Genomic DNA, 20,528 nt, shown 5'->3' on the forward strand with positions numbered 1-20,528 from the left:
AGCCTGAGCTATAAACTTCCCTGTCATCTTGTTCCTTTAACCAAGATAGTATTGAATTAGTACAAAACAACTTGGTTTGATTTGCGGTGCTGTTGGTAAGTATGAGCTAAGAGAAAATTTCAAGGGGAAATTAAAAAAAAAAATCCATATACTTTTCACTTCCAAAATAAGGGTACATTTAACAACAGCCTGGTCAGACAGAAAGGAGTTCATCTCGGTTGTATTTTGCAGCATTACTTCATTAAACACTTTTTTTCCACCACTTTAATCTACTTCAGGGAGTTAAAGACAGACATGAATTTTCCTTACTCCCAGGATGTAAGGAAAGAATACACCTTATTCCAAATAGGATAAAAGTTGACTTAATGCCGGGGTACTGGGCAGTTCTATTTATTTGTCTGTGGAATAGACTCTGAACATTTCGATCTATCTTGGGCTCTCCAGGGGATACTCTGGTCCCCAGGAGCAATCCCAAATAGCTCAGGCTCAGTCTTCTAAATACAACCCCAGCTGTAGCTGAGCATTGATGACAAGGGTGGCATTCATTCTGGGAAGGTTTTATTTCACAAATAATTCAGGAATAAAAAGAAAATGGAGGAAAAAAGGTATTTTACAATTCTGTATTTAGAAAAAAATATATATAGTTTATAAACAAACACACAGCCCCTTGAAAAACATGCAAAGGCACACAAAAATTTACAAGAAACATTTACACATAGGAAGTAGTAAAATACATCATTTTTCATAGAAAAAAAAAAAAGCAACTCTATGAACTGGCCCTAAATATTTAGACTGCACGACTGACCAAGTACACGACTGGAGGTTCTTCAACCAGCTGTTGGCTGAATGGCCGCTGGTGACTTAAAATGACGAAATGAATGGAGCCAGCAGACCCAAACGTGCACTGGCAGCTGGGGAAGCTAGAACAACCGCTCGGCATTGACTTTGCCAGGGGTTTAACCTGGATTCAGCAAGGATGCGCCCAGGTGCTTCAAGATGGCATGTGCTTACTAATCTGCTGAGCTAGGGTCTAAGGAGGAACGTATCTGGAGATGTAAAGACGTGCTGCATCTGTAAGCTGCATTGAAATATGTTAGGCTAAGAAATGCTTTGGTATCAGAAGTAAAATCAGGAAATATTGGGCTAAAAACTGGTACTGTCCCACCTATATATGAATAGCTAGCACATGCAATTGCAAGTCATTGATATATCTTTACTGTCTTGGAGGACCTGATCACCCCTAATTCTGGTGGAGGTATGTTTAAATTAATAGCACCCAGGACCTCAAATAATATTTGTGTAGTAAAGTCACAATTTCTCTTTTGTACAACAAATATAAAAATAAACAGACACAGACTTAAATTATGATCAGTTTCTAAAAATCCAAACCAGTTGGCTGAAGATAAAAATACATAATTGTAACTTGAATTAAGCATTTTAGGATATTTCTGGTGGAAGGACAATTCCTCCCTTGCTCCCTTTCCATCAGGTAGCTACATCCCGAGCTGTTTGGATTTTTATGTGCTCTACAACAATCCTCTAGACTTTTCTCCAAGAGCCCTCATGTTTCTTTCCACCATTTTTACAGCATCCATAATTGTCACAGACAGCATATTAGAGGTGGGATCCTACATTAGCTTTGACGCATGTTATGTGCTCTTGCAATCTGCATGGAATCAGTGGGAAGGAGGCCCCTGGACACCTGATGGCGTCTCTTACACTTTCCAATTCAATAAATAGCACTGTGGCTACCATTTGGCCCATGATGGTCATAGACTCATGCTGCAGCATTTAATGGGCTTGAACCAGACTGTGTATAGCTTAATTATTCACAGTGAGCAGAAACAGGGAAGCCTTATCTCACTGCCAAGATCTCAAATGCTTCCAACCAGCAGCTTTCCTAAGATATGTCCCGGCTGTTTTTAACATCAATTTACCTAGTAAGAAAAAAGGTTTTTCCTATCTAAAGCAACTACTGTACACCTTGGAAGACAATACCATATAAACAAAGATGACACAAAGTCATTTCTCTACATCCCCCTCCGAAGGTAGGTTTGCTGTGCAGTACTTTTGGAGACGATTGCAATTCCAACTTCATATTTTACAGGTCTCTTTCCAAATTCAGATTTCACAGAGAAAGAAACCCCAATGGTGAGACAAGCTGAGTGATAAATGTAATTTCTTTGCTGATTTCATGGCATATGCAGAATTAAAGAAGTGCTTAATCGTATTAACATTTTTGGTCTGTGTTTTAAAGCAGCTCGAAGACTTGGTTTTTATAACTCTCTAGATTAAACTGAACGCAGCCTGAGCATACGAGTGGCTATGAGACATCTGCCAAACAGAGTGTAATATTCTATAACAAATGGGAAAATATTTCAATCAATTTATTGAGCTGCATGATTATATTTTACGGGAACTGAAGAACTAAAGTTTGTGTTGCCTTCTCATGATTAATGACCTTACTGGATGTGTGTGCATTAAAAGACAACCAGACCTGTGTTTAGACCAAGCCTAAAATTAATTTCTAGTATGAAGTAGAGAATAGTCTCCTGCCTTAAAGAGCAGCTCAGACCAGGCTATTCTCTTGGCTTTGAAGTGCTTTGGATGCATGTTGAGACATAAATAACAAAACATTAAATAGCATCACTACAACATCTATAGGTTTTGCAAAACAGCATTCTGGATATCAAATGCTCAAGGGTACAGCATTTACACTAAAAGTTGGGATCCACTGGTGTCAAAAAACAATGGGAAAAAATAATAATAATCTATCCCAATTTATGCTGTATCTTTTTAAGTATCAGAAATGCGCACACAACAAAGATCTTCATGAAGGTAAAGTGAACATGCTTCCTATGGATGCAATGATTCCTAGCAAAAATAAGATTAACTTTATCACTACTTAACTACTACAGATAAAACAACCAGCACTGCTGTATAAAACAATACGCTGCATTTAACTGAAGTTTTATTTTAAATGGCATGTAATATAGTATGAGATGTGCCAGCACAGGAGCCCCAGTTCACTGACTTCTCATGGGTTACGACACTTGCAAAGTACCTGTGAATGTTTGACCAGCAAACACTAAACCTGTTGTTTTGATGATCTGGTGGCTTCATTTTCTGCAGCGTGGGTCTCTGCCACCATCTCATGCCCTACTCCAGTCCCCAGAAAGCTTCGATATCCAGTCGGCAGAAACATCCTCTCCCCCACAGTACAACTTAGCCTAGTGCAATGCCCCAGCAGTCTAACACAGCAGCGCTGACGCATCTCACCTCGTTACAAAAATACCAAATATTCTCTTCTTTTGCACTCAAATCAAACATACACAAGCACACTCTATCACAGCCCAAACTCTCCCCAAATGATGTATCTTTTAAAACAGTTTCTTATTTCTAAGGGCCCAGCGTCTGGACCATCTCTCAGTTCTGAGTCTGTGTATCACCATGTCCACTGGAGAAGATGCTTCACATCCCAAAAAAGCCATCCAGGGCCAGGCCAAGATCCCTACAGCTGCTGTACATTGAGCCACCACAGTTCTGTGCAGCACACCTCTCTTGTAAATTGAAAGTTAGAATGGTTTATCATTGCTGAATGCCCCTAGAGAAACAATAACACAAAACGAAAAGATACAACGCTGAACAGGTGCGATGAGATGCAAACAGCTGAGTCAGAACCTGTTGTCTTTTTTTTTTTGGTCTTTTTTTTTCCTTTTCTTTTTTTCTTTTCTTTTCTAATTCCCTGAAAGAGATTGGCAAGGAAGGTATGTTCAGAGCTGATGCCATCAGAGGAGCCTTCCTGTCTCTGGAGATCAGCATAGCGCTCTCCCAAAGAAACTTGCACCTTCCTTGGGAATTTACTGCTTCACAGCAAAAATTCGGAAAGCATTTCCATCTGAAGGATTAGTCAACCTGGAGAAAAAAAAAAAATACAATTAACCAGATGCAGGCACTGCAGGACTCATGGTGCAAAGGAGCTACAGGAAGCTCCAAATTTCTTTGGGGTGCACCGATTCAGCATGCAGGGTCTGTGCTGATATAGCCTCACCAGGAGCCACTGCAGGACAGGAGAAAGAAAAAGGATGAAAAAGAAGAGGCAGAAATTCATGAGTTCACTTTTGTTTCATCCTTTCAATCCAAATCTACGTCCTAATGTCAACAGAAGGAGCTGGGAAACAAAAGCCCCTCTTACAACTCTAGCTTTTATCTGAGGAACACCGTGCTCCCTTTTACAGAGATTTGTGCGTAAAGAGAACATGTTTCCCTAAAAACAGTTGTCAAATAGGCTGGCAGGTTCCCAGGGCCCATCTGGCCCATCTCCAGGTGCTGGCAATGGGAGCAGACAGATCAGCACACATTAAGTGACAATCAATAGGTATATTCATTTTCCATCTTCAAAGGTGCTCCCAACAGCTCTGACTGAGCACAGGGAAAGAGGGCTTATCCTGTACCTGTTTGTACATGTATCTTTATCAAAGGTTATTTCCAATGTCCTAAAGGATAAGGTTTTCACCTTGATTTTTGAAAAGCTATTCCACGGTCTCACAGCACAGAGGTGCTCCTTCTTGCTGAGTGTAAATAACGCTTTCCAAATCTTCATGCTCATCCCTGCTGCTATAGCATCTTTGGTTTCCCTCACCTCCTAGATCAGCACACGGTGCTCATATTACGTGTCACTGCTGGTAGGGGAGTTTATTCTTAGCTTGGCTAGAGTTTGTCATGCAAGCAAAAAGTTCTCTGTCAGTATAAAAGATAAATTAGATAAATTAAAGGAAGACAGAGGTAGAAGAAAACTGGTATGAGCAGGAGATTCTGTGATATTAATCCAAGCTGAAAGCAAATCTGCCAAATTACAAATCACACAGCTACAAAAAGCTGATCCTGGTAGACCTGTACCAAAGAATCTCATATTTAATGTCTATAGCTTTCCTGTCTTTTACTATTATTATTATTTTCCTCTGCAGCAGTGTTTTGGAATATTCATTACTAGAATAAAAATATCAAACTCAGTTGGATTTCTTATTATAACAAAAAGGAACCTCACAGAGCAGACAGACATGTCAGTAATAACCAAAACCCACCACAATAGTGATGAATGTTATTTTTTCAAAGACAGGTTTGAGAACTCAGTACCATCACACTGATATGTGAAAAAATACATCACAAACCAAACCAGAAGTAGCAAATTAGGAAGGACTGAATGAGCTGCAACTCAATCACTATGATCGTGTACAGGTGCAGGGTTTTGGAAACACTGATTTGCAATTGTCCACCGAAACCAGCAAGGTTAGACCAAAAGAAGCCATGCAAAAGTACAAGGGTAGAAAACCCATCTTAAAAAACTGTTTGATCTTCTCTCTAGAGGTTAATTTGCTCATATGTCTTTCAACAGGAGTAGAGAAAATTAATTAATGGGTACAAACACATCCTACACACCAGAATTCAATGGAAATCTCATTAAACCTCAAACCAGACTGAAAGTTGCAGAAATACCCATGTTTATCTTTCAGACAAGCAAGTTTGGAAACTTTCTTCTTCATTAAAATTTAATTCCGAAACATTATCCAATAATAATCACTGTACTAATTACAACAGTGGATTTTTAATGATATACGTATACAGCAAAATATTTTAATATGGATTCAGCTCTTTAAAAAAATATCTTAATGGTATTTCATACCTATCACACTGATCTGAAAGTGGCTACTGACTTGTGGAAGGTAAGAGCAGGACAACACGCTCTATTTGTTTGCATCTTGAAATTCATGGTGACACTGTTAAGTCCTGTATTTCCAACTCACCAACCTTTCTAGCTGATATCTGCTGACTTTGACGCACAACTGAACTTAAAATCAAGAAAAAGAGGAAAGTATAAGAAAAATATCCCACCTCTCAGACTGGACTCCATTCTTTAAAGAGCCAACATAAATCTTCTTCTTTTCTACAGGCATCACGTCCACAAAACCACCTTCTTCATCTGGAATGACTCCTGCATGCACTGCGCTTTTGCAGATACTGGAGCTCTGAAAAATATTGAATTATTTTGACTTACAACACATCTATATTTTACATCTGGAGATTTACCATCTCCACCAGAATAAAGAACAAAAATCAACAACCAGAGAATAAAAAAAAAAAGAGTGGAGTCAAAGAGCTATGAAACAATTCTGTCGTTCTTATGGACAGACTGGGGACGGATGGTCATGGACCAGATCTGGGGATGTGATAAGCCCAGGTGTCAAATGCGGAGGTGAAAGGGCTGTAAGACCCAGCGCTGCCACAACAAGCAGCTGTTCCACTGAACAGAGAAACCGTGGTGGTGCAAACTCTTTGCTAGTGACCAGCCACCATGCCAAAGCTTATTCACCCAGCTGCTTGCAAAGCAGATGCTTTTCCTGATTTAAGTTAAATGGCCACCAGCTATCTGGGAGAGTTCACATGCTTCTGTCTAGGGAAAAAAAAAAAAAAAGCCAAACACAAGGACTGCACCCCCAGAGTCGTATAGCTTTTGGGCAGTTGGATAGCCCATTACCCTGTAAGACTACACTGAGTAGGAGAGAGATTAACACTTCTGGAAAAAAAATAAAGCTTCTTCATTGCACATCAGTGTTACCCTGTTCTCCTTGATGTGCAGAGTCAGAAGAGCCAGAGGAACACAAAACACTGACAAATGATGACTAAGCTCTTGAAGCATCCAGGAAACAGAGCAAAAGCAGAGGAGGCTTAAGCATAGTATAAACTTGGCCATCAACCCTCTAAAGGATTTACATACAGCAAGCTGGAACAACAACAAACAGAAATCAGCTTTGCGCAGGGAACTGCAGCAGGTGAAAATCCCAGCCCCATAAACTCCCTGATGGCTAAAACCCAAACTACTACAAAACCAGTGCCAAGGGCAAACATTCCCATCGTGTACGTACAATACAGATCGTGCTGTTTCCTTCTCACAGCCATATATGGCAGGTTTGCCTTGTCCCCTATATATTTATCACTTTGGATCGCCTATCTCTTGGCAGCTCCCTGGGTTTTGAGAGCCAATTTGGTATTTTGCTTCTATATAAGGGCAAGGGAACGCTCCGTTTGGAAGATATGCTGTGAATTTGCCCTACTATGCAGTGGGAAATCTGTAAATCTAAAATTGGCTCATAAAATTAAACTGTCCTGAATCAATTTGCAACACTTTCCACTGGGAGACATCCTAAACGATGTTCTTCTCAAGACATTCCTGTTTTTTCCAGGACTTGCTGTTCTGCTGCTTGCTGAAAGCTTTGACCAGAAGGCTTTTTATTGCCTTACCCAAATCCTCCCCCTATCACTCCGTTGGATTACTGCCTTCTTCTATTGCAGTCTAAGCTTTGCTTTGACGAATTGCTCGCAGAGCTTTTGGAAGATGAGACATTTCAAGAATCAAGGCCATTCCTCTTGAACTCCGAAGTAGAGCAGCTGCCCAGACAACGCAATGGCTTTCCATGGCGTAGCCCCTTCACGTCTGCCTCAGCACTACACAGGCCTCTCGGGATGCTCTGAGAGCGTTTCCTGATGAAGTGAACTCTGAGGCATACCCCAATAAAATGACAACAGTTTTTTATGGTTGGCTATTAGCAATGATCCGTGAGTATGAATTTAATCACCCATAATTTCTTCATTAGTGTGACTGGTTTAATCATTAAGTTCCTATCTCGTGAGGGCTGAGCCACCCAGCCTGGTTTACTCTGATGATAAAGGTCTCTTTCGTTAAGTGATCTGTCCTCCTCCAACTAATTGCAGCACAGTTGTGGATAAAGGACCTTATCTCAAGAGCAGGGAGCTGTTTCCTCTCCCAGCTCCATAGGGCTCCTGAGCAGGGATGAGGAAGTGTTTCCCTTGTGGTGTTGCACACTAAGAGCCAGGCAAGTGACGGCACCTTGCAGAACATAAAAGCTTTTCTACAGCCTCAGTAAAGATCCCTAGGTGTTCACACAGCTCCAGCATCCCCCAGATCTGGTTCTGGGGTTCATATCAGCAAAAGCTGAGCTACCTCCTCAGCACAGTCATGTGTTCAGAGACATTTTTTTTCTCTCATTTTTCCAATTCAGAAACCTTACCATGAGGTTGACCATGCGAGGTCAAAAGTAATTGACCCCAGAGAAGGAACTCTGAGTGTCCCACTACCGATGGTACCTCTGTGTATTCCAGGGACACTCCCACCATCTTCAGTGACATTACTGACGATTATAATCCAGAGATCACTACAGACCCATAAAGCCACAACATGGGAACATGAGTAACAAATTTTCTGTTCCCCAGCAGGCTGCTTGTCACCACTAATTTCAGCCCTGGGAGGACACCATTCTGTGGATAGACCTGGGATTTGGGCATGAACTTTTCCCATGGCATACTTGAGTGCATTTTGTTCCTTTACCCCAGATTTCAAGGCTCCTCTGTATCCCTGTTCCATGAGCCCTTTGTGGTTCTGACTGCTGTGCCTTGTCATTCTGCCACTGCTCCCAAGTACCCCAGCTTCTTGGACACATCAGTCCACCCATTCCTCACCTCTTCTAAACACACTTCCCTAGACTAGCCAAGCGTTTTTGTCACCACTTCTGGGACTATGGACTCCTTACCTGTCAGAGCATTTAACAAATCAATGCTTTGGTGAAGGTGCTAAGAGACCAGAGGGCACCTGGAGGGAGCACAGATCAGACAGCACAAAACACTTCATTTTCTTTTAGATCACTTATTGGAGAAGACACGGTTGGAGCACAATTCCCCAGGGCCATGAAGGTGCCACTCCAGATGTGTAGCCTTGCAACCCTCCCAGAAGACTCGCACTTGTCTCATCTAGCTCATTTTCTGCTTTAATTGTTTTCCAGCCACAGGCTCGGGTTAATTCACAGCATCCCCTCCCAGAGGGCATCCCGCACAGTCCGTGCCCAGCGGAAAAGGGCATTGCTCAAATTCTCCCTGCATATCATGCCTGTTTATGCGGTCAGCTTTCCAGCCTGAGCATTCATCAGCATCAATGCCTTCTCCTTTGCAACATGTTTCACACCCTCCTCAAACTCCTTCTTTTCCCCTGCTGGATTCTTTTTTTTAATCTGTTTTGCTACCAACCACCCATTCTGCTAAAATCTGAAGTGTTTTTCCTATTAGACCTGCAGCACACCATTAGCACAGTAGCCCAGAAAAAGGTTAACCAAGCCCTCTAAGAGGTGGCCAAAAACCTTTTCCTTCTTTTTTTTTTCTCTCCCAAATCATGGTCCATACCCCAGTTTATGAAACACAATAACCAGAGGGGACAGTAGGAAATAGAGCTTGTCCTTCATTAAAGGACACTAATCCTTCTGCGTCAGTACAAATAGCGAAGCAACGCCAGCCCAGGATGCTGGTCCTCACCTAAAACCTTGTAATTGCAGACCCCATTCAGGGGTAATCTGAGGTAGTTTTGTCTTCAGTAAAAGAAAAGAAAAACTATTTCCCATTTCCTGCAGGTCAGAGCACACACAGAGGCAGATACCACTGGGCGACAGCTGTGCGATGGATTTGCATATGAGCTTGTCTAGGCTAACTTGTTTGTGTCTCTATTAAAAAATAAAATAAAATAAAAATGGTCCCAAGTAAAATAAAAAAGTTACTTAAAAATCACTTTCTCAATGGCTTTTCCCAAACTGTTGTGTGATTCCCCCAGGATGTTTTTCTCAGGAGTCTGCAAAAGCTCCATGTGAACCCCCAGCTGGGGATGTAGGCCCTCACTGGGACCCACGATCAGCCCCAAAGCATGTTCCTGCAGGCTAGACACCAGCCTGGGAGAGCTGACATTTCCAAAGAGAATCTCTGACAGGAAAAAAAGAGGCACCCACAAATGGAAAAATGTTGAAACCCAGTTTTTAGAGGCCTAATATTAAGAGATTTCAAGAAAATGACTGTCTGCCTAGTTTTAGCATCAAGTCTCTGCTCATCCCCACAAGCAGAGTTTAGAAAAACAAACCGATAAAACCAACTCGAATGCTTTCTTTCCACTGCTCCATGCCGTGTCCCAACTGCTCAAAAACACTGTTCAGCTCCCAGAAAGAAGAGAGGGGAGGGAGAAGACAGGCTCTTTCTGCCAAAAACATAGTGTGGTTGTATATGCAGCGTATATAATATAAGCCCTTTGATGTTCATCTGTAGATCTCCAAACCAAAGCAGTGCTTTACCAAGGCGAGCAAGCACTACCACTGTCTTGGATCCATCGCCCCTAAGGCACAGGGCAGTTAAGGGACCCACCCAAGTCCAGAAGAAGTCAGCACCAGAAACTGGAGGGGCTCCCCAAGCCCATCGATTCCAGCCCCTTATTGTCACCGATGCACTTTGTTGGTGCCACTTCTTCCTTCATCCCCATCTACCCCAACCCCACGCTGCAGCGGTCACGGGGAGTTTTAATCCCTTCCTAAATCACAGAGTAAGCCCCGCTCTGCAATACAGACATCGTGTTACACAGGGTCATCAGGGAAAGGAGCATACTCACATCTGCATAGATGTTTGTGCCAAACACCGGTGCCCAGTATGATGGCTCGTCTTTACAGTGGGCTGGACAATAAATCCTAGAAAACAATTTATTCAGATTTATTCTCTATACCAAGGCTCAACAGGAAAGCAAGCTGCATTCTTCGGAGATTTCAAGTGCCTGCATCTGGTCTGCAGGTGGCAACAGTGAATCTAATTATTTGTTCCCCTCAGATGACTTTCGGTAGTTACTACCGAACTGCAAACACAGGGCTTTAGACAAGTAAAAGAGCAATTAGTCTTTTATGACTTTTTCAGAGGGGAGTGTTTATATTTTTGCAGAATGCTCTGCACATTATGATTTGCATGAATTTGTGCCCCTGTCCTCTACCATGACTTACACCTGCACAAGGCAGCTTTCTGGAGCAAACTTCTTCCGCATTTTAAGGTAGAAAGGAAAACCACATTAAAAACAACAAACAAACAAAAACAACAACCAGCAAGTGCAGGAGAGTAACAGCACTCCACACGTGGTCTCACTGAAACAGGATTGCGTAGCCTGACTTCTGTATTACTGTAACAACCCAAAAACTCAACAAGTTTTCCACCACAGTGTCCATGTGCCTGCCCATGCTGAAAACACACTTGGGAGAAAAGCACAGTGGCAGGAGGAAGCACACTGTTCCCAAAAGCTCTCAGATTTGGGGCTCTCAGCATCCCTCCTCTTCTGTTCACCCGTCCCTGCCCCAAGCAGGGCAGATTTAAGCTGAGCACAAATTTGCTCGAGGCACGCAGTTACCTTGGGCAATGGGTCGCAGGTTTCTTGAACTGGCACAGCTCAGCTACTGTCGTGTAGCAATCCAGTGTCTGTGCTGCGGAAATAAACACAGAGAAGGAAATTACTAGACCCAGTAACCGAGCAGCTGCAGAAAATACAAGTCACAGGCATGCAGCAACCCTGGGAGACCCACATCCAGGTGAGGGCACCAGGATGAAAGCCACTCACTCCTTTACCAGCAGCATGCACCCAGGAAGGGGCTGAGCAGCTCTCCCACAGAAGTCCTACTGCCTTACTACAAGGTGGTCTTCAAAAGGTCAAAGCTTTCAAAAGAGAAAAGCAGCTGACCCACAAAACAGTGTATTTTTGTTACAGCCATGTAGTTATGTAGTTTCCAGACCCGTGGTACGGAGCCATTGGACATGATCACATAAAATGAAAAAGAGCACTGCATGGAGTGATGTTTTCAAGCATCTCATAAAACTCTAGCAACAATGGTTTCTTCTCAACTTTACAAACTTTAAAACTTACTTGTGACTTTGGAAACCATGAATGCATTTGAAGGTTTACTTTTCCTGCAAAACAAGAAAAAATACGTATTAAAAAAATAAGCATACTGAAATTACTTAAATCACTATGTCTATATACAAGTAACAAAGATGACTGAACATTTGCATATATTTAAAGCAAATACAAACACTTTTTTCCCAGATGTAGTACCTGAAAGACTCCACACCATTCCTGGTAGACTTCACAAAAGCTGGTGTCCTCCCCTTCCTCGTGATATCCACCAGTCCTCCTTTATTGTCCAGGATGCCGTAATGAATTGCAGCACGACATATGCTTGATGACTGAGAAGAGCACAACAAACAGTATGTGAAATAAATCTCATTCACAGAACAGCACTGGCCAACCACTGTGCAAAAAAAGAAATGAAGAAATGAACCACCAACCAAAGTGCCAAATGGAAAATAAACTGAATACACCCCTTTGGAATCTAGTTGTTAAATCTTACTCTCCCAACATAACCTTACTCTTTTGTTATTATTACAATTATTTTAAGCACTGCTTGGTTGAATGACAAACTTTTCTTTTTTTTTAAGAAACATAACCATACACTTACATATAATTTAGGAAAAAAAGATAAAAATAAAAAGCAGCTTTGGAAATTAACAACCAGTATGAAATATTTCCAGTTCTCAACAGAATATTAAAACCCAAAATATTTCTGCTGAAACCACTTGGAGGAGGAGGCTGTCTGCAATCACAGAAGTTGCAGGGCAAAACGTATCATGGGCGATGTAGTCACACACAGGGAGCAAGAATGGGGAAGCAAACATGCTTTACACAAGTACCCTTTCATCTTCAACCTTCCTTCACTCCAACAGGAGTTTTGATGGGGAAACAGTGCCATGCCTTATTTGTAAATTATTGTGCTAGTTCAAGATCCAGCAAATCTTCCCAAAATATTTAGTTACAACATTTTTACAGTGTTTGTAGTATGAAGTTTCTGTTCAGCGTGACATTTGCCCACACAAATGAGGAACGCTTTGTAAGAGCTGTCTATTGATCCCTATCCCTCACTTTCCATGGGTTTTATTGCGCATTAAGGGCATTTATGACAAAATCAAGTCTGGAGTCCTTTTGCCTTTCCAGACTGCTTCTTTTTTCATCACTAAGATGAGGAAAATACAGATAATCCTTATTAGCACCCGTTTACAGCACCACAACTGGAGAATATGCAAAGCCAAATTACACTAGAATTGTTGGCGTTTCCCATTTCTGTTATTACCACTAACTCCCCACAAATTGCATCTATGAGCTATTAAAGGGTACTTACACTCTCATAATAAAATGTTCCAAAGATCTTTCCCTTACTGTACAAGCAGCCAGCTGGGCACAAATACCTAGTAAAGATATATATCTTTGAGAGTGGCGAAAAAACAATTCAAGAAAAACAGACTTTGACTCTATTTCATTTAATAGTCATTCCATTCATTTGACGTAACTCTTCCAATTTAAAAACAAGATTGCAAAATAGCTACTTTTTAAGACAGTTTCTCCACCCTCCTTAAAAACCCGACCAATATTTAGATTCTGTGGATTTGTTTTTTCTCCAAGTGATAAACTGTCCCGTTCTTTGCAGAAGCCTTAACCAGAAGTTCTTGACTGTCTGGGAGGGGACAAGCCATGAATTATTGGTCTGGCTTGGATGGTGGTGGAATGCACAAGAAAAGCTCAAAAGTGACTCTGCCAAGATTTATTAAATGATTCTGGACACCTGGAACTGTGGGCCATGATAGCTGCATAAAAAAATCTGAGTCACCTTACTGGTAGGCTTGGCTGAAGGCTTTGAACTGAGAGAAATGAAGGCTTTTTGCAAACAGACCTGCCTAGATAGTTGCAAAAATATATAGTATAAACTACACCTTGTTTGCAAGAACCTGCTATTTTTTAGATCATTTTTTTCCTGCACAGATCCAAGAGGTATCAATAAAACATTACCTGTTGCATGTTGAGCCTCTGCATTTGTCTCTCATCTTGGTCTCACAGGTAATGACTTGTGCTGGAAGAAGAGAAAAAAAAAAAGTGGAAATAAAGCTATGCTGTAAGACGAAAGAGACAGCCACTGCCTGCTCTTGGGCTGCAGCGATGGGCAGCCACTGTACATCTTTCCTGGAGGTCTTTAGTGCAGTAAGATAAAATCTTATTGCAGACTGAGCAGCCTGGAGCTGTTGCCTCTTGAACTGTTCGCCCAAGACAGGTGTCTTTGGGAATATTAACAGGGAAGAAACATTTGACAGCCAAAGGCTTTGATTTACAGCCTGAAGTCTGCAGCCAGAGCTCTCATTCTCCATTTAATTACAGACTCACAAGATGTTAGTAGATAAACTTGAAAAGGATGCATTTGCTTGCCTCGCCTTGTTTTCAGAATAACTCTCTTTTAATTAACAGTGATTAGAAAACAACCGAGGAAGTACTACCAACTCCACAAACAGCTTCAGAAATCTTCCCAAGCAAGACATAAAAAGGAAACCAATCAAAATCCCCAGAAAAGATGCAAAGAGGGTAACTGCTGAATTTAGAGACTTTTAAATGGGAAACCAAACCAATATTTCCAAAATCGACTACCGACCTGGGGGCCTTCAGTTCATTGGTACTTCCTTAAGATGTCTTTAAGGGCAGACTTGAAAGAACAGATAGGTATTGCAGATTGACGTGCAGAAGGCACAAGGGGCTTTTGAAAGCTTTGCTCCCTGTTTTTGGTAGAAAAAAAAAAAAAGAAAGAGACCGCCTTACTCATATAGGTCTCTGGGGAGGTTTTCTTGGGCTTGACAGGTTTGCTGGGCTTGCTCTCCGGAGGGTGGAACCACACGGGTTTCTGCTCCGAAATTTGTGGAGTCTCCACTTCGTTAGTCTCGTCTGTCTCAGTGATGAAGGTGTCCTCGTAACGGTAATCTTGTTAGAAAGGAGGATTAAAAATAATTACAGAGTGTTCACATCAACAAGGAAGTCAGGTTCCTTTTTGGAGGGAGAAAATTTGGTTTGACAAGGATCTGCTTTTAAATAGTGGGAAACTTAAAAACAGAAGTTAAATGCAGTGCAGGATACTTGCCAGGGCAAGTACAGCACCAGGAGAGGAGATGTGCTTCTCCAGCGAGCTCCGCATGAAGCGGAATTTATAGCATCTCACAATAAAGGTTTGAAATGATCTAGACTAATTAATGAACAAGAGTGCTGAACACCTTGCAAAAAGAGAGCATTTGGGAAGGTGGCTAACACCTTTCTGCTCTTCAAACTGCCCCCCATCAGCACAGCTTCAGCTGGTCCTCCAGTAAAGCTCCCACAGTGCCCCCCTGCCCCTGCAGAACAAGCCGCTGGTGCAGCCAGGCAGAGAGATTTTGGAAATGAAGCCAGCAAAATTAATTCTGCTCAGCTGGCCCTCCACAAAACCTGACCCTGCTTTCGTCCTCAGCAATAGGGAGGGGGCAATGGATGGTGGATCTGCAGGGGCTTTGAGGAAAAACAGCAGGGAGAAAGGGAGCTCTCCGGCTCCCACCTGCTCCCCAAGGGCTCCTCCCAGCCCCAGGCAAAAAGTGATAAATGCAGCAACAGAAGCTTCTGCTCTGGGCAAGCCTCCAGGGAGCTTGCCTGTTTCTGAAATCCCAGTTCTTCATGAAGGAAAACACATGGGAAGGGAAGAAAAAAAAAAAAAAAAAAAAAAAGGCCCTTGATGCATGACCCGAGAAAATCCTGCATGCTAAGGGAGCAGCACTGCTTCACTGGGCATTTCGCAGCAATAAAAATATTTTTCACTTTCTGTCCATCAAACTATTCCAAGAGAGCTCCTCCTCTCCTCCAAGAGACACGAATTGCTGTGTTTGTTTGGCAGCCGTGAAAACCAAGGTGGGGAGAAAAAAAAAAAAAAAAAAAAAAGAAAAACGAAAACGGAGAGGGAAGCACTGCGTCCCTGGCCCCTGAAGAAGTCGGGTGGGCAGCCAAGCTCTGCCCACCCACATCGCCTCCAGTAAGCGCTGGAGAACATTCCCTTCCCAACCAAACCCCGCGAGGACAGGGCCAGCCACTGAAATCCCGCCCCAGGTCCCCCGCCAAACCCACGCAAACGCCGAGTCACTTCCCTCCATCCCAGCGCTCGCTCACATTTTCACGCCGAATCCAAGCTGGGAACTTTAAACAGCTCAGAGCCTGTGTCAGCCACAGCCGGTGATTTACCATTACGCTGTGATGTCTAAATAGTAAGGGTGGGTAATTGAAAGCTGTGACTACTTCCAATTAAAAGTTTCCAGGTGAAAGCTGGCTCCAGCTTCTCCCCCAGGCAGGAGGGTGCTGGGAGCAAAGCATCCAGTCTCCAAACCCCACACACCTTTGTAGCAGAGGTTGTTCTGGCAGCCTCCTCCATAGCTGGGGGGGCACTCGGAGCAGGGGCGGCCGGTCTTGTACGGGGCTTCGCCGATCCAGTTGCCCCTGCAAGGACAGGAGAAATGTATGCCTGTCAGACACCCAAATACCCATCCAAGCCCTGGCCCGAAATCTTTCAACCACCGGCTCTATGGGTGTGGGAAAAACAAGTGTTTCTGCTCTACTTGCAATGGAAAATGTAGAAAAGACAGCCTGTCTCCTCTCTTTCCATCCCACACTTGACTTCAGCTTTCTTGTGCATCAAAGCCACCAGTCTCCCAGCATTTTCTGCAACCCCCCATGCAGCTGCACAGGCCAGGCAGGAGCACGGCTCTTGCCATTTAAAAGCTGCTCTATTTTCCATCTGGAACCATTTCCAAACAGCAAACTGCAGAAATCCACGCCTCCCCCTGCCCAATTCCAGATCATCTGGGAAGCAGAGCAGCACTTTGTGCTTCCTCCTCACCAGCCCTGCCAGCAATTTTGCCTCTGAAGCTGCAGAAACTTTGCCCCAGTCCAGAGCAACTAAGCAAAGACTAACCAGCTAGACCAGGAAAACTTTGTAAGAAAAACGTTCCTTCTCATTTCACCTCCAAGATGATGATTTTAGGGGTTTACTTAATGATTTGTGTACAATATCATCTTTATATTAAACTCTACTCCAAATACTGTGATTTAGTACACAGGAGTAAATCAGTGGGTTACCACAGTTTCTCAAGAAACTACCCGGAAACAAAAATCCCTCTTTGGCCCTCTCTATTGCAAGTATTAGGGGCTGAGGATGTTCAAGGAGCTGGAGTTCAGTCCATGGCTCTGAACCCTTTGGTTATTGCTCTTTCAGCTGTCTCCACCTATGAGGCTAGATGAGGACAATGCACACAGATGCCAGAGAAAAGAGATTAGGCAGAAACGGCAGAAATAAAGTATTTTTCCATCCAGCAGCCCTGAAAGGACGATGCACAAAGGAGCCCAGCCTGCGAGGGGCACTCCATGGGGGATGGCACAATCCTATGCATGGAGCAGGTTATTAAACCCCACCAAATTTCCCAGGAGCATCACGTGCTCAGTAGCTAATGCAGGGAGAGGGGCTTAGACTACCCACCCACAGGATGCTGCTGCCCAGATCGTGCTACAAGCTCCTTGCAAAGCTCTGGGTTTGGCTGCCGGCTTTGTACCCACACACTTTGTTTCTTGGTGCTATTCTGCCGTGTAAACAGATGCTCTCCAAGCCATTCCATTTGCTTGTACAGATTACCCTATTTCATTCGTTTGTTGTTTTAATCGTAAACAAGCCTACTTCTCCTGTGCCAGCAGTAGAGCTGGGGTACAGAGGCTACTGCTGGAAAGGAGGCCGGCAGTGTTAATCACCAGCCCTGTCCTCTCCCAGCTGCAGAGAGAGCAAGCCTCGCTTGGCAGCGCTCTCCAGCTCCGTCCTTGCCATCTCCTGCTCCTCCTTCCCATGGCAGCAACATCAAAGCTCCGGCCTGGCCCCAGCCCCTCATTCAGTTTTCCAGGCAATGCTCAGAAGTCTTGAACCAGCCCTGTGCTGCAGTCTAAAGAGAAAATTTAAAGCCACAACCACCAGTCTAGACTGCCTGAAATCTCTTCCCCAGATCCTGGGCTAGTTAAGCAACCTGCCAGCGCAGGGTTTTAGGAAAGCTGAAGGGAGCCCAGCCCATCCGTCTTACTTGGGCGAGTAGTTGCAGACCAGGTAGACAGCATTCTCCCAGATCTCTCCCCAGACGTTCATCCTCTTGCAGATGTTCACAGCACAGCCGATCCTGTTTGTTGTGGCCCAGACTATCTGCAAGGCAAGGTATGCATTGAAAACAAGCAAGCTGTGGGCACGTTGCAGTGACAATGGGACATGGAGGGGCTGCAGAGAGGATAAATACAAATCCATCTCTTACCTGGGTGTAATGCGTGCACATGGAGCCAGTGCATTTATCTGGGCACCACGGGTTGCACTCGTGAGGATACGGGTACGTGTAGTCCTTGACTTCGTCGTACCAAGACTGGACATGGAAAGCTGGAGAGCGATACCTGAAGGAGCAAAAGCCAGGTGCAGCTTAGATCACCGATCTCTGTCACAAGTTTTCAAACAGCATCTGTAGCCTCCCAGCATATTGCATTGCAAAGTCAGATTTATTTTTTTTTTTAATCACGATTGCTAATTTTATATAAAAATTTATTAAGGCAAGTTCCACTCATTGAGAAGGCGTTGCTTAAAAAACAAAAACAGTATCGTGACCTGAAAATCAGGGGAAAAAAAAAAATCTCACTGAAAATGTTAAAGGTGATTTCTTCCCCAAAATTCACATCCCAGTCTGACTTTCTGTATTATTTATAGGTTTGACATGTTCTTCAAATGTTGCTGACCTGAAATGTCCTCCTGGCTTTTCCACCCAACTACAAAAAACTTCTAGTTTGGCAGAAAGTTGTATTTTGAAAGTAAACAGAAGTTAAGGTTTGCCAACCAACTTAAACCAAAAGCCATCGTGTACCTATTTTACCACCAGGCAATTTGCTAAATCTGGAAGTCCATTAGGAGATCCTACTGTAAGACCTTTGAAAGCGAGTGAGCTTTTCACACTCACATCCCACCAAGGGTTAGTGCAGAGCACTTGGAGTACTGCATGCCTACCCTGCTGTCATTGCAGCAATTCCCCAGGCACACGCTGCACGTACTTTGTGCAAACTGTGCATGAGACCTTGCAGCACTGAGCTACTTGTGCCGTTTGGGGGAATGTGAATGGCATTAAAATTATCTGGAGGAATTCATTTGCATTTTGCACGTTATGTACACAGTGAGCAAACAGCACTCTGCAAACTCTGTACAAAAGCAGAAGAGCGCTTCAAACCCACTACTTTTTATTGCTTTCAACAGCTCACATGAAGCAGGCAGCCAGAAATACAAATGACATCATTACCAACTGTAGTTTGTTCTTTCAGCCAACTCTTCATTAAAAATCATTCATTAGAAGTATTTTAAAAACATTAATCTCCTGATGTCATTAAGTGAATACTTTCCGAGTCCTATTTCAGAGAAGAGGAAATTGAGGCAATCAAGTTATGGCCCGTTCCTGAAAAAACTGAGATAAATCTGATTTCTTTTTCCTCTCAGTGATTGCAATAGGAGCAAGATTGGATCTACCTCCATCAATAACCCATGGCCATCTTGAGCACTTGTAGGAGAGCCAAGAACAGCCTGATCTTTTAACTTTGTTTCCAATGGATTAACCACTCGACTTTCCAATCATTTAATTCTGCCAACAAAAACGGGCCCAATTTCTATATCAGGCCAATTTCACACGAGCAAATTTCCATTGCTTTCAACCAAGTTCTACCTGATGTACAAGCATAACAGCATTTTGACCCATTAAGGTAGCTGAGCACATACAAAATATTTGCTTTATAAAGCAGTGTTAGCCTACAACAGTCTTGATTACAGGGGCATAACAATAAACAAATTTCACCATCAGATGGAGAGGCAAATCAATTTGGAAGCATTAACTTCATCTCTCCTAGCTGGATTAACAACTCTCAGTTAAAAATCTTCCACAGGAAGATGAAAAGAAAAACTGCAGAGTGGTTTCAGTAAAGAGAAATTAGGAGTTGAGTAAATATTTATGGGAAATACAGTAAGAGAAAACCAAAAGAATTACATCAGCAGCAAGGCAGACCTTTCACACTGGCTGGGAGGGCCCATAAATTGCTCTTTGCTATTAGTGAGGAGCTTCCCAGCTCTTACCTGCCCCAGTGAACCGCCAGGTTCTGTCCAATTGACCGGATGAGGTCACTCGGCCCATGATCCCACACGCACTTCTGAGCCCAAGAGTGGGCTGATCTTTCCAGCTCTTCATCCCAGGTCTGCAGCAGGTGGGGAAAGAAAAAGAACAGGTCAGTTTCTCCTCTTAAGTTTGTTAGATCAAGAGAGCCAATCAACAGCAATTAGTAGAGAAAGAGACTACATTACAGCTCACTCCTGGGGTGTGGCCTGTCCTTCTGAGGTTGGTACATTTTAATGATGTGCTGTGACCTAAGAGCAAGCTCCTCAGGACGTCCCCCAGCCATGGAAATGCAAGGCACTTTTTGTCCTTGATGCCATGCTTCTTAAGAGAAGGTCTGGATAGGTCAAGAGAAAACAGACCTGGCAAGACCTCAAGAACCCACCTGGACTCTCCACCCTAAAATACAGTAAGACATTCTTGACAGGTGTTTTTCTAAACCAGTCAAAAAAAAAAAAAATCTGAGATCCCAGTGCTTATTCATGACACCTATATTTGAGATCTGCAAGACATAATATGCAGTAAAGTGCCCCAACATATGATTTTCCATCCATTGTCCTTAATATTTTGACTTT

General features: G+C 43.1%; 1 protein-coding gene across 3 annotated transcripts in view; it reads right to left on the reverse strand.

The window, feature by feature from the left end:
* Nucleotides 1-606: 606 nt before the first annotated feature.
* The window catches only part of CRISPLD2 (cysteine rich secretory protein LCCL domain containing 2), a 29,660-nt gene continuing 9,738 nt past the window's right edge, over nucleotides 607-20,528 (reverse strand). For all 3 annotated transcript variants that reach the window (XM_040571157.1, XM_040571158.1, XM_040571159.1), the window contains 13 exons: nucleotides 19,917-20,035; nucleotides 18,076-18,208; nucleotides 17,854-17,969; nucleotides 16,131-16,231; nucleotides 14,546-14,704; nucleotides 13,751-13,811; nucleotides 13,086-13,152; nucleotides 11,966-12,096; nucleotides 11,777-11,820; nucleotides 11,267-11,339; nucleotides 10,490-10,565; nucleotides 5,893-6,026; nucleotides 607-3,915 (listed from right to left, as the gene is read on the reverse strand). In XM_040571157.1, coding sequence (XP_040427091.1) covers nucleotides 3,861-3,915; nucleotides 5,893-6,026; nucleotides 10,490-10,565; nucleotides 11,267-11,339; nucleotides 11,777-11,820; nucleotides 11,966-12,096; nucleotides 13,086-13,152; nucleotides 13,751-13,811; nucleotides 14,546-14,704; nucleotides 16,131-16,231; nucleotides 17,854-17,969; nucleotides 18,076-18,208; nucleotides 19,917-20,035 — 1,269 coding nt within the window. In that variant the 3' untranslated portion in view covers nucleotides 607-3,860. The remainder of the gene's footprint in view (nucleotides 3,916-5,892; nucleotides 6,027-10,489; nucleotides 10,566-11,266; nucleotides 11,340-11,776; nucleotides 11,821-11,965; nucleotides 12,097-13,085; nucleotides 13,153-13,750; nucleotides 13,812-14,545; nucleotides 14,705-16,130; nucleotides 16,232-17,853; nucleotides 17,970-18,075; nucleotides 18,209-19,916; nucleotides 20,036-20,528) is intronic.

The sequence above is a fragment of the Cygnus olor genome, chromosome 12 (genome assembly GCF_009769625.2).
Source record: "Cygnus olor isolate bCygOlo1 chromosome 12, bCygOlo1.pri.v2, whole genome shotgun sequence".
NCBI lineage: Eukaryota > Metazoa > Chordata > Aves > Anseriformes > Anatidae > Cygnus > Cygnus olor.